The sequence below is a fragment of the Belonocnema kinseyi genome, chromosome 4 (genome assembly GCF_010883055.1).
Source record: "Belonocnema kinseyi isolate 2016_QV_RU_SX_M_011 chromosome 4, B_treatae_v1, whole genome shotgun sequence".
Taxonomy (NCBI): Eukaryota; Metazoa; Arthropoda; class Insecta; order Hymenoptera; family Cynipidae; genus Belonocnema; species Belonocnema kinseyi.
The window spans coordinates 88430098-88445059 of NC_046660.1; the positions used below are offsets into that span (position 1 = coordinate 88430098).

The 14962-nt window shown below is 34.2% G+C and overlaps 1 protein-coding gene across 10 annotated transcripts in view; it reads left to right on the forward strand.

Moving 5' to 3' along the window:
* LOC117171208 (trinucleotide repeat-containing gene 6B protein) overlaps positions 1-14749 on the forward strand; it is an 81521-nt gene extending 66772 nt beyond the window's left edge. For 9 of the 10 annotated variants that reach the window (XM_033358293.1, XM_033358304.1, XM_033358303.1 and 6 more), the window contains 4 exons: positions 2347-2667; positions 2836-3059; positions 6337-6718; positions 8511-14749. In XM_033358293.1, the coding sequence (XP_033214184.1) occupies positions 2347-2667; positions 2836-3059; positions 6337-6718; positions 8511-8852 (1269 nt within the window). In that variant the 3' untranslated portion in view covers positions 8853-14749. The remainder of the gene's footprint in view (positions 1-2346; positions 2668-2835; positions 3060-6336; positions 6719-8510) is intronic. The other variant, XM_033358302.1, reaches the window with a different exon arrangement.
* The last annotated feature ends 213 nt before the right edge of the window (positions 14750-14962 follow it).

Genomic DNA, 14962 nt, shown 5'->3' on the forward strand with positions numbered 1-14962 from the left:
AACTTTTTTTTTATTTTTAACTATAGTCTTCATTTGTTGAAAATGATTTTTTATTTAAATTCTCTATTTCAGTTAAAAATTCATCTCTGTTTAAAAATGTGAATATTTTGTTAAAAATTCGTATTTTTTGGTCTTAAACCCCTTTTTAGTGAAAATTTAACATTTTAATTGAAAAATCAAATATTGGTTTTAGAATTAATGTATTTTGTTGAAAATAAACCTTTTTTGTTGAAAATTCAAGTAATTTGTTGAGAGGTAATATTTTTTGTTCTACAATGTTATTCCATTTATAAAAGATTCTATGTGAACATTTTTACAAGATTAGAATGCTAGTCTTTTAATATCAATGGACAGGGAACGAGTGGAGAAATACAAGATATTGAACATTCTTATTTGGGAAAGATCAATTTATTATTTTAATTTTTATCTCATTACCACTAAATTTGTTAAATTTACCAAGGCTAAAAGCTGCACAGGCTATAAATGCCTGAGGTCAAAAACAATTGATGGGTCCGCTGTCTAAACCTGTTAACTGACATTTCAGAAATCTTACACGACGAAGGAAAATCGTTATTTTTGCATTTTCAATATTTTTGTTAAGCCATTCAAAGTTGTTGGTTCATTTACTAGAGCAAAATAGTACATATTTTATGACATTTAAATCAAAATTGAACGTTATATGACAAGTGAAAGCTATTCATATGTTATCTACAAGGGGTCCAACGATCTAAACCTGTTATCTGTAGTGTTCTGCCGCTGATTTTCTATTGTTTTTCCCGGACTCGCATTTTATTGTGTTGTTTTTCAAGCTGCAGATAAGTTTTATATGTCAGCATGTTTGGAATCGCATGCCAAACATAGATGTGCTTGCAAAAATTTAAAAAGTTTATTGCAAAAATGTACTGAGTTTTAGTAATCGAGACGCGTCGCTCACCTTCGTTTTTACAGCGATTTGTAGAGAACCTCGTCGCAAATGACGTGCAAGTAGCCACAACTTTCAACACACATACACTGAACTGCATACACACACTACTGTGTATCTAACTGCTATATTCTACGAGTAAACTGAGCCGATGTGATAAAAAAGACTGATTTCCCATAAAACGCCATATGCAGTTAACAGGTTTAGACCGCGGACCTATGCTTCAGATTCCAAACCGCAATTTTCAAAAATCCATTTAAAAAACTGAAAGGAACTTTGCCTTTTCGTTTGGGGGATATTAATAGTATATACAAATTTTCCAGAAATAACAAAAAAATATCAATGTCGAACAAAATGTCAGTTGACAGGTTTAGACCGCGGACCTTTCAACTTTAATTTAAAGTAGTCCGGCTACTGGAAAAGCTATTCGAAGCTATGTCGATTATTTTATTCTGAAATTGGAATTAAGTAAAAAATTTGAACACCATATCGATTAATAAGTTGGGTATTAAATTTGTATGCTGATCAATATAAATACAATGTTTCCAAATAATAATAAAATTTAAATTTAAAAGTTTATTTGACACTATCCGAATAAAAGTCATTTTTCACACTCAGCAGTATAACCACATGTCAAGAAAGTAAACTTAACCTGAAATACCCAGTCAACAAAATCATTATTTGAAATTTCGCGCACTTCCCGATTCCAGCAGAAGCTGTTTGCCGACTTTAGTCCTCGTCATATTTTACCTGGGTATGTTTTGCTATACGCTTGTAGGGTATCTCTTAACTTGATAGCAGCGCCATCTGACACGTGAATTATTGGGTATCTCAAAGTTATTAGAGAATTGTTAATGAAAAAGAGCAGTAAATATTAATTCATTTTAATCCGAAATACCATGCTGAGATCTAAAATTAGTTATTTACTATAAGATTTCTGGTTAAAATTGAATTCAAATCCAAATTTCTTCCCAATAGTTCCAAATTGGTGGTGCTGTCATAGCTACCCAACAGGCGTATTATTAAGCTCAAATACCCTGGAAGCAAGTACAAATGCGCAGTAATTCAAATTTCACATTATATTTTCTGTCTCCAAAACAGTTTTCTTAACAATATTCAACGTATTTTAAAGCCAAAATTAACCATTCTTGGAGCCCACGAATGGCCTCTGGAAAGGGTCCCTAAAAAATTCATTATGTGAAACAGGACATATTTCTCTCTCTCAAAAAAAAAAAAAAAAATGTAAATGATTTTTCATCTGACAGATCCAATAGCTGGACTACTTTAAGACATAGTTTATCGAAGATGTTAACACATAAACATATGTTAGATCCTTGTTTGGGACGCATGTCATAATTTTCCAAGTTTCTAACTTGGTAGCTCTGTATATTTCTCATGGTGATTAAATTTGTCGTCCATTGCAGAGCCAGCAACAGTCCAGACTAAACCAATGGAAGCTGCCCTCAATTGACAAGGATGGAGATTCCGGTGCTAATGAATTTTCACGAGCCCCTGGTACCACCAGCAAACCTCCCATAACTCCTGGAGGCCTCTCTCAATCACACAGTAGTCCTAATATGAATCCGTTGTTAGGTCAAGGCGACGGAACTTGGTCCTCGCGCCTTGGAGACAGCGGATGGCCCGATGCCGGAAACAGCGACTCCACCGACGGCAAAGACTGGCAACCTGGAGGCGCCGCTTTCACTGATCTCGTTCCGGAGTTTGAACCCGGCAAGCCATGGAAGGTAATCCACTCCCAATACCAGAGATTTTTCATAGCCTGAAGTTTTTTTTTAAAATGTTTTTTATTAGTAGACTGACACAGAATATGATTAGTGATTACTATCATTAGCTGATACAGAAAGTAGCTTGTAAGGTTTGTTCGGGTCCACCTATATGTAATGAATTTCTAGGGTACGCAGATGAAGAGTATCGAAGACGATCCTAGCATTACTCCTGGTTCAGTGGTGCGTTCACCACTCTCCTTGGCTGCCATCAAAGATCCTGATACAATTTTCTCTTCAAGCACCAAAACGTCGCCACCACCCCAAATCAACGCAGAAACTTCTATTCCAAGCCTCAGCAATTCTACTTGGAGTTTTAATCCTCCAGCTACTACACCTAATGCATTTACGAGGTAAGTCTTTCTTAATTTTATCAGGGTTGCTCGAAGACCCGGGAAAGACATAGAATTTTGGAAAAGTAATGGAATTTTGAAAAAAAATACCGTATTTTTTCAGGGCGCACAGACCGGTCTCTATCTCTTATTGTACCCTATATTCAGTTAAGGTCACTAAAGTACCCTATCTTTGGGATTTGGTCCTTATGGGCACCCGGTTTCAGCCATTCACTTAAAAAAAAGCAAGAATCAGATAATTTTTGTGATCATTTTTTTAAATGAAAGGATTACATTAGTCACTGTTCATTCAATCGTTTTCAGGACCTTTTAATTCGAAGTATTTTAAGGAATTTTAAAAGATTTTACAGGACATACATATGAGGTTTTAAAAGATTTCACGTTATTTTATCAAATTTCTGAAGATTCCAATGATTTTAAGGGATTTTAACATTCTCAATGTATTTTAATACATTTTTTCCATGATTTCAGTAAATATTATCATAGAATTTCGTAGAATTTTGTAATACTTTAGTGGATTTTAAAGAATTTATGAAAAGTGACGTATTTTGTAGGGTTTTAAACATTTGAAGAGAGTTGGAATTCACCGTGAATTCTTATTAACTTATCATAAATTCTTTGGAACTTTATTAATTCTCTTCAATTTTGTTAATTCACTTGAATATTATTATCACTGATCTCAGTAATTTAATGGGATTTAAAAGGATTTAAAATACTTGAGGGTATTCTAAAAGATTCTGAGGCCTTTTCAAGGGCTTTTAAAAGATACCAAAGGATTTGGAAATGTTTCAGGAAATTTTAAAAGATTCAAGGTCTTCATAATTATTTTAATGCTTCACGGACAATTTTTCATAGAATTATAAATATGTTGGGACAGGGAATTTCTTTATAGAAATATAATTTTGACAGTTTGAGCAGGAAATTGCCTTGATGAATGGTAAATTTGACTTTTGAAGAGGGAATTTCGTAAAGAACTATAATTTGGATTTTGTAGAAGTGAATTTCGTGAGAAATTAATATTTTCTCTTAGAAATAGCATTTTTGACATGGAACGGGAAATTCTTGAAAATAATTTTAATTTTGATTTTTAAAAATGGAATTTACAGAAAAAATCCCTGTTGCAAACTAGGATTCGTCAGATTCGGAAAATTCTGTTTTTTTTTTGTAAAAATTTGAAGCTTCCTTCTTCCCAATTTTAGAACAAGGCAGTTACGATATTTATCAACTATTATAGAAAATATTACGCAGGTGATTTCCGTAGATAATTATAATTTAGACTTTAGGACAGATTTTTTTAAAAAAGAATTATCATTTGTGTTGGAACAGAGAATTGTTGAAATGAAATGAAAATGTTGAAAAACAGTTTTATGTCTGATTTAGAAGAAAGGAATTGTTAAAAACCCTACTTAAATTCAGAATTATAATACTTTTACTAAATTCTCTCTTCCAAACCAGAATTGTAATTCTTATAATCAAGAATTATCTGATGCTCCAACTTAAAATTATAATTGGAGAAAAAGTCTCGATTGGAGAAGAAAAATGAGTCAAAAGCTCACTATTTATTTATCAAGATGTGCGACGTTTCGTTGGCATGGGTTCGCCAACTTCATCAGGCTAATTTATTGAAAAGAACACCAAATAAATATCACGTGCTTTTACAGATAAATAATATAAGATTAAAAGCACATTTAAACAATTATTTTACCATTAAGAATCGCTAGTGAAAACATAATTTCTTTTAAATACGTCTAAAAGAAATAAATGTAAGGAGCACATTTTTGATTCGATTAAACTGACGATGTAAAGTCAACTGAAGAGACAAACCTTGCGTCGTTTCATATACATTCACATAACCACACGCACAGACACATTTGTAAATAATACTGATTTAATGTCCTTCTATCTATTGGGGAGAATAACCACAAATTTAATTTCTGTAATAAAGGAAATTATATTTGACTGAGAGCAAAAATATCTTCTTTTTTATTAATATTATTGGAACTGCTATTGATATGGATCACCTCTGAAATAAGTAATTTTTTGTAGTTGAATTCACGAACAATAATTTGTAGATTATACCAATCAAAATTATGACTCAAATTATATTTGTGTTTGTAAACAACCAATTCTGTTTCATTCTTATTCATGTGTTCATTTTTCCACGTTTGTATATATCTTTTTGTTGCACCCACATAAAATGCAGGGCATTGCTTATAAGAAAATTTGTAAACTAGATTCGTTTCATCCCATTTTTCAGAAATATCTTTACCTAATTTTATTACAGAACTTAAACTTTTATTGATTATAGGAATCGTAGTAATATTATAACTATTTAATATTTTAGACAATTCTGTAAAATTATTGGAAAAGGGAAGACAAACCTTAAGTTGATCTACATGTGAACGAATCTGATTATTGTTTACTACCTTGTTGATCGAGTGATATTTAATTTTGTTCAGACAAACTTTTATGTTTTTATTGATGCAAAAAATTGGATAATAATTATTGATCAGTAACTGCTTAATTATTCTTAAATTTTTGAAGTGAAAATTATTATGAGATAATAATATTGCTCTGTCAACAAGATTTTTTTTTTAATAGGATGATTTAAACGAAAATTAATTAGTCTACCAGATGACATTGGCCTTTGGAACCAGTTAGTAATAATATGATTATCATTTCTAATTAGCGTCATGTCTAAGAAATTAATATTCTTATTTTGCTCTAATTCAAAAGTGAATTGTAAATTTTTGTTGTAAGAATTAAAAGTTTTGATGACTAAACCAATATGTGTTTCTTTAATGCATATGATTATGTCGTCGACATATCTGTAGTATAGAAGAGAAATACAATTATAAATATTTTTTAACTTTCTGAAGCATGTTACTTCCAAATCGCTCATTATAATGTCCGAAAACAAAGGTGAAATTGGAGAGCCCATTCGCTCCTGCCAACGAAACGTCGCACATCTTGACAAACAAATAGTGAGCTCTTGACTCATTTGCCTTCTCCAGTCGAAACTTCATCTCGAATAAAGTTATGGATAGGCGATTTTATGAATTATTCAATAAAATTATCATTCTTTTCCAAAATTCACTGCTCCAAATCATAAATCTTCTAAAATGTTTAGAAATGTTTGAATTTGCTGGGAAAAATTAAGAATTGACCTGTAGAAAACCGAGAATTTAAAATCATGGAATTTTGAAATCCGACTTCTGTAGTAACCCTGTTTATTCTTTTTTTTATTCAATGTATGTTTTATTTTTAATGTGAGCAGTGTAAAGAACACCTGGGGCGATGCTGCACCTCCACCAACAGCAGTGACCTCCGAACTGTGGGGCGCTCCGATTAGCAAAGCTCGTGGACCGCCACCAGGTTTGGGCAGCAAGGGCAGTGTAGGAAACGCTAGTAACGGCTGGAGCGGTTTGAGTGCCGTAGGCCGATCCGCCAGCTCCTGGGGTCTTCAGCCCGGAGGAGGTGGAGGAGGCAACTCTGGCTGGGTTTCCACATGGTTGTTATTGAAGAACCTGACACCCCAAATCGACGGTTCGACCCTGAAGACCCTCTGCATGCAACATGGACCGGTCCAAGATTTCCGGCTGTACCTGAATCATGGAATTGCGCTTACTAAGTACTCATCCAGAGATGAAGCTATTAAGGTGAATTACCATCATTCTTTACCTTTCAACTGAAATTATCAAATATCGTAGCCTTCACAAATTTTACGTAGTATTTTTTGTTTTAGGTGCAATTGTTTTTTGAATATTATAAAAAGAAGGAAAAAGGCGAATTTAATTTTTTAATGATAAAGTACTAAAATATTGCATATTGAAAAAAGAAGTAAACAAGATTGTATTTATTATTATATTAAAATGGCCTAAATATGAAATAAATTATTTTGCAGCCTTTCAGTTGTAACTCAGATTTAAGCGAAAATTTTCTAATTATGCAAGCTTCGAAGATTCACAGTTTTTTTTTTACATTTTTGCTATTTTTTTCGGGTAAAGTGATAAGTACAAAATTGATCGTAACAAATTTCTGTGAAAAAAATTAAAATTTAACCAAATAGTCGATAATTGGTTTTCACAATTTATACCAGTGTGGCCGCTGGACCGGATGAGCCGGGAATTTTGGAGACCAATTATGAAATCATTTAGTTTCATATTGTAATTCTAAAATGTTTTACTTAAAAATTTGCGATTTTAGGTCTTGCTTTTTAAGGATATACACAACGTACAATCAATCTCAAAAATTGCCTATCTTTGAAATGGTTTATAAAATTGATAAGAAAAGATCTATTATTAATATCTGTAAATCTTGATAGAGGCTTCTAAGCACACTCCGGAAAAAAATAATTCAGGTTAAAATTGTTTATTTAACAGTAGTTTTTTAAAGGTTTAGTTTTTCCTTTCTTTTTAGGGAAAAGTTACAATTTTTATTTAATACTATTGATCAAGGCCTCATTTTATTCTTTGAAGGATTCTCTACGATTCTGTTTGGGTGGTCCTAATTATAATTTAAACTATGATTGTTTTAACAATAATAACTGTATGATTTCTCAATCAATTAATTGTAAATGTTACCTTGATTACTAGGATTTGATAAGAATGGTCACTTTTCCCTACAGAGAAAGGAGAAACTAAACCTTTAAATAAATACTGTTAAATAAACAATTTTAACCTGAATTATTTTTTTCTTAATTGTGCTTCGAAGCCCCCATCAAGATTTACAGCAATTAATAATAGATCTTTCTTTGTTGATTTTATTAATCATTTTAAAGATAGGCATTTTTGATGAGCTCCACAATTACAAATTAAAAGCCATTGAAATGGAACATGTTTGATAAGAAACGTTATAAGTTAATCAACTACAAATAAAAATTAATTAATGCTTTCTTAAATTGAACAATTGACTGTTTATTTTTCATGAGAAATTATGAGTTGAATTTTCGAAACTAAACAATTTTAAACTGCATTGTTTGTCATAGAAAAAAAATGAGAATAGCAGCTTGTAACTGATTTCAAATTTTTTTTCTTCGCTTGTTTAGTGTGCGGACCCTAAAATTTTGTCCTTCGGCCAAATCGATTCGATTAATTTTAGCATTCTGACTTCGCTCTACGGACCATATAAAAATTGTGTATTTAACTGATTTTATTTTTCTCTATTTTATATCAGTGTGAATTGATTTTGAACGCCCTAAGTACATCCAATCTTTAAAAATAAATTTTTTAATGACAAGTCAGTTAAAAATCTTTTCGACGTGTAAAAATCTTTTCGACGTGTAAAAATAAATGCTTAATCTTTTCCCTATTTTCGCCCTTTTTCGTGAGAAAATTACCTTATTCTCCCTTTTTCATGAGAAAATAACCCTATTCCCCCTTTTTTGAGCTCCTTTTGCGCTGTGACCCTTGAAAGTCATTTAAATTAAATATGATGCTCTTTGAATTTCAGGCTCAAGGTGCATTGAATAATTGCGTCCTCGGCAATACTACAATATTCGCAGAATCTCCTGGAGATAGTGAAGTTCACACCCTGCTACAGCAGCTGAGTCACGGAGGTCAGCAGCAGACAAGTGGATCAGGAGGCAGTGGTTGGGGCCTCCGACCAACGAACAAGGTCGCCCAGCCTCCCGACACCTGGGGCGGTAGCTCTAGCCAGCTCTGGGGTGCTCCGCCCACGACCAACTCTCTCTGGAGCAATGCTGGCCTCGACAGCAGCGATCAGCAACGAGTAACTCCCAGTTCTCTCAACTCGTATTTGCCCGGAGATCTGCTGGGAGGTGAGTTGATGTAGAGAGCAAGCCAATTGACCCCAATACTCAGTATGTAATGCAGATTATGCGACGCAGAGAAGATGGACCGCAACGAATGCAGTCCACAGAAAAATCATAGTCAGAACCTTCGTTTTCCTTTTGTCTCCTCTGTTTTTTTTCTCGAGGCCCCTTTATCACCGTCTCTTCGCAATGATCTGTTAGCCCGATCGTATCTACTTCTGTGTATTTCAATAAGTTCGCGAGTCCAGAGTGACTGTTTCTCGCGACGCGAACGGCGTTACGTGTGGAACGATGCAGTCGAAGAGTCTTCTCGAAACGTCAATTACATACACGATAGGGACGCAATTATTAGAAACGAGTTACTTAAATTACCATCGTATACCCTCCCCCGCTTACGGAAAAGAAAGAATGAAGAAAAGAAAGTCACAAAGGACCGAAGACACGCGAGCTTAAACCGCGAAACATAATTTTAACGACACGCATCTCTACTTACTACGCTCAGATTTCACTTTCCGTTCGCGGGTCGAGTGGATATACCTGTGTGCGATCTGTTTCGATGGAAGCTGCTGTAGCGCTCTACTCGATTTTTAGTCATGCATTTAAATAGTCGAGTGTTTGAAGAGTGTCAAGTTCAAACAAATGATTTACAAACAAGAGTGATAAAAGTTGATTTTTTAAGAGTGAAAGATGGTGATTTTGGAAAGAGAAGCGAGAGAGAAGTGCAAGGGAGTTTCCATCGAAGTCCAAGGCCAAAGGTCTCCGATCGCGTTCACGAGTGTTCCATTTTTTGCTGGACAGTTGAAGACTGTAGCGAGTATCAAACTTAGACTGTATCAATCTAATCAAAAGAAAGAAACCTTAAACAAGCATTGACGTCGTTGTCCGTCGGCTCGGTGACGAATCAGCGACAGACAAGCGAAACCGACTTGCCGGCCGGACAACGACGCAACGATACCAAATGTTATCGCAATAACGTAAATTTTATTCTATATTAAATCTAAATGCCACCTGTCGTGCCAATGTCCAGTGTGTCTCTGTACCATTTATTAATGTAGAGTTTAATTGATATTATCGAACGCGCTAAGCGGCGAGGAAACGAAAAACAAATATTAACTAAAGAAAAAAGTTGCGCTTCAATTCGAGTCAAGTAGTGGTGGCATTAAGTACTGGCCGGTATATATTTGCACTATTGCCTTCCTATGAAGCAAAATGATCACATTTACGATGCGTTTTTTTGCAAGGATCAAAGGTTGCAACGTGAGATTTTTCACCATAATTAGACTACGTATTCGTAATTTAATTACACAAATCAATTTAATTTTCGTAAATAAATTTTACTTTATAAATTTAATTACACAAATTTAATTATACAGATTTATTTACGGCACATGCCGCACTAACACTCAGTGTCGAAAGTACCTGATCAACTGATTAAAAAGGAAAAATCACAACATCCTCTTTCTTTTTAACATTCAGAATTATGCTACGGTGTCTCGTTTCGTCAGTCAGTTTAAGAAACGAAACTGGTATTTTCAAAAGTATATGCTTAACAAGAAAAAGAATGCAATTATAACTAAGATCTTTATCAATGCCGAGAGCACAATTCTGAGATGGCCAAAGGGAGCTAACTTGAATAATGTCGCTCTATATTTTCTCAAAAGACAACAAGTAACGTACATAGGTACGTTAAAGTCACATAAGAATATAGAGCCGAGTCTGTATATAAAAAGAACATAAGTTTAATCGATCACTGTAAAGTTGGTAGAGAGTTTCACCAGTCTGAACATAAAAGAGCCGTTGTTGTAAATAGACGTTATATTACGTGCATATAAATATGGATATTATTGTATTTGCATCATTGAAAAAAAATCACACAATTCATGTTTCCTTCTCGTTTTGCTTGAAAAAAAAGAAAAATGAAAAAATAACACTGAGTAATATGTCCTTAAATTGTGAGTGCATAAACGAAATACTACCTTGTAAGTACTCTACACACACCAACAAAACACTCATATATATTGTTTATACATGAATTGTATATTATGACATATAGTAAGAATTTCACAAGCAACCTTTATTCCTATCAAGAGAGTGAAATTTAATAATCACGGTAAATCCATATAAATGTATAACGACTTATGGGCTCTTACAGATGACTAATGGCTCCTATAGTTGTAGGTGTTAAGGTACCGCGTAAGTGTTTTAACTATATTTTAATGTTGAAGGTCAATACAGAATTGCCTGGTCGAGTCGTGCGAAGGTGTAAGGTTTCTTTCAAAAGCAGAAAGCGCTTCGCGTTTCCGACTAATTCAACGCGACTGGAAAGAAAAAACTCGAAAAAGCGAAAAAAAAATGAGAAAAAAACACGTGAGAGTAAAGTATTGAGTGCAGCGCAGCTCGTGTATGAGTTATATTTATTGATCGAATCAAAGACGATGATGAACCTTTCTCAGAGCAGTAGGAAGATATTTGTTGTGATAATAATATTGAATTTAGGCACCTAGGGTCTCTTACCAGATTAACCTTTACCAACGTTCAATCGAAGATTAAGGAATAATTAACGGTTAAAGGACGGAGGCATATAAGCAGGAGGAGGGGAAAATATTACTTTTATAATATTAAAGAGTAAAAGAAAAGTGTGTCTTTCTACGCGTACACAATCGATTATTATGTACAGCCTATTATATTTTTCATCGCTCGGCTTAATTGGTCTAATCGTGGGACTCGTTGCTAATCGTAACGCAATTTTAGTCTCCTCGATTCTTGAATAATGGACCTGAGTCCGGCTAACCTGTGGTACGCGTAGACATTCACACCGACCTCCTCCGGTTCACGTAGATAAATATATATACTTTTAGTACGACTAAGGAGAGGAAACAATACGATTTTTAATATTAATATATTTATGACGAGCTATTAGCCTATCTGTTTATTATCATTTAATGATTATTCGTAGGTTTACCCTCCTAGCGAATGTTGTCCATTATTGAATGTTGTGAAAAAAAGTATATGCGGGTAGCTTGGCATGCGCTGTATGTTACACAAAACTACACGAATATACACAGACTCTACAATGCGAAAGCCACTTTGCTTCTCTGTAAAATCTCGTACAGTTTTTTAAATTCTTTTTTTAAATAGCAATGTCCAATCAATTTCTTCGTTGAAAATATTTTATAAAGATATTTTATCACAGTATTTTGTTGAATATTTTTTTAAAGGCGAGAGCGTACAACGATCCGGAAATTGCAGAGAGGCAAAATTGCTTTTTTGGGTGGTAGAATTGCACAAAGTACACGCATTATGTACGTAAATGTAATGCGTCCCTCGATTCGAGGCTGTGATTACATTGGAATCAATCATATCACCTCGTGCAGATGCTCACGTCTAATGTAGGCAGCCTCGATGGGAAAACATATTTAAAAACAGAAAAAGCAAGTAGGGAATTGTGGTATGAAAGTCGTACCACCAGTGAAATCCAGTTTTCCATTGAGAGTAAATTTAGAGATTCTCAAACAAAAAAAGTTGAAGCAAGCAAGCAAAACACATTTCACTCTCCTATTTTTCGAAACTCTTCGAATATCAAAGCTAGGTTCGATCGCATCTTTTTTCTATTGAAGACCAAGAAATAGGGGATAAAAACGAATCGGTTTTAACGAAGGAACAAAATGGCGGATAGTCGAGGGTACGGCCGTAATCTATATGCATACGTATACAATATTAAACTAGCGTAAAGAATAAAAAAATACCCGCGCTCGCGCACTACACTTAAGGGTTTAGGGGTTTCGGAGGCAAGGGCGGTAATTTTAGATTTAAATTAATTAAGGTTAAGGTTGAAAAAACACACCTACAATGTGATATTCTCGTGTCTTGTCTGACGAGAGACGTTGTTCTAAGATATAAAATAGTTGGCGTTTGTCTTTTTGCGTAATTTTTAAGGGACTATTTAAATACACACGGGACGGCATAAAACAAATATTATTGAGAATGCGAGGTAAAAATGGAAACGGGAAAGAGAACAGAATAGAGTCGAGAAAGAAATATCCATAAAGTTAGGATCGAGGAAAAATCAACGGGGAGAAATTAAGCGCGTCTTTCTGCGTCTTCTTCTTTCTTTCAGACATTTTTATGTTTACTCCTTTCTTTCAATCAGAGAAATTCGCGAGAGACTAGCCCAGTTTTCCAGACCGTTAACCGTGCATATAGTCTCTAGGATCTGATTTCACATGCCATGTTAGTCAATAAGAGTTTTCCGTTTAGTATTTTATTATCGATATCCGCAAAACACGTAGGTGCACGTATTCGTTCAATGCGTTGTGTATACCCGCCGTTCTTCAGCATGTCCATCGTCGCGCCACTGTGAAAAATCCAGTAAGTTACACGTGCTCTGTGTCCAGTGATTTCGTTCTTGAAACTGCCTTTTTTGAAGAAAAAAAGTCATCTCAATTCGATTTTCCTTTGCAACGACAATTTTTAGTGCAATTTACTGGATGCGAGTTTCGAGTTTACAGTTTCGGTTGTTCCTTCTCTCCAGAGGCCCTCTACCCCCTGCCCCAATTTCCGGTCGTCAAAAGACGACCTGCTCAAAACACGACCAAATAACAGGAGCTAAAATTAAACGTAGAATCAACGCATAATTTTAGGCGTAAACGGGTTTTTTGTGATGAAAGTGATCTTAATCTACGTAGGATGTCGCGCCTTTCCCTTTTTTTTGTGTTTCTCGAATTTTTTCGAATTGCGAGGCCGCGAAATTTATTGCATTTTTTGGTAATTGACCAATACTCCAGTCCTTTTTGTATAAATTCTTGAAGGGAATTGAGAGAGCAGCACGTTGGGATGTTGAATTTCAAGGTCAGAGTCACAAAGTTGAATATTTTTTTAAAGTCTCGTAAATTCCACAGGCACCTTTGTCTCCCTAATTATTGTCGATAATAAATAAGGTAACAAATAAAGTGATTTGTTATTATTTCTGTAATATATAAATTACTATGTTGTTGATAATACTCAAAACGATGTGTACTAAACGATACCAACGACTTGAATTAGCTAGCTTGTTATTGTTTGCCTTTGTTATTTATTTTAAATCTCGCGATTGTGATGAATGCGTGCCCGAGACGAAAAAAAGGGCGCCTGTGGCGTGTGAGATAAGCGAGCCGACGTGCTGGATATCTCTTTTTCCAGAACCTCTCGATTCGACTGCCTTTTTTAAGGAAAATTGCGACTTCTTTTTGGATGCTCTTTAATGAAGGAATAGCAAAATCGACAAGAACATTAATTTAATCGATTAATCGATAATACTATTACTACTGCTACTATTACTACCAATACTATTACAAACAACTATTACTACTACTTAACATTATTGTTACTACGACTGTTACTAATAATTAATATTACTACTACTTCATGCGATATTTTGCGAGCTACCGTTGTTATATACATATATGTGCTTGTGCGTGTACGGTACCTTAATTTTCTGGTCGTTTTTTTTTTTACATATATACGTGTTAAATTATTAATGTGCTTCGCTAGTAAATGGATTATTAAAAGAAGTAACACACGAGACAAAACATAAACGCGAGACGTTTTCTAATTAACGAAGCCAGACTCAAGTATTAATTCGATCTCGCGCAATAAACAAATTGTATTCAGGGGTGGGGGAATCGTTCTTCCAAATTGAAACGCAGGAGGGAACCGAAAACCAACAATGGTGGACGATATTAAAAGTAAAAAAAAAAGTAAAAAAAAAAGATGACGGCGGATTGAATTCAGTTCAAATTTAGTATTACGTAGGTGTGAAACGAGATAAATTTTATGAAAGGAGTAAATCAATATTATGTGAATCCTAGTTGTAACTAATGAATAACGCATAAGGGTATTTATTTGTAGTAAGCGATAATTAACTTCGGGATATAATGAATAAATAAAAAAATATATATTATATATACATAACATATATAAAAGATAAATAAATATATATATGTATACACTGATACGCGTACACATCCACGATAATAATAATATTAATAATAATTTTAATAATGATTCGTCGTCGCGTAAAAGGTCTCGAAACCTGTCGCACTTTTACGTACGTGTTTCCGCGCTCAACGCAAACTAAATGCTAATATACGAA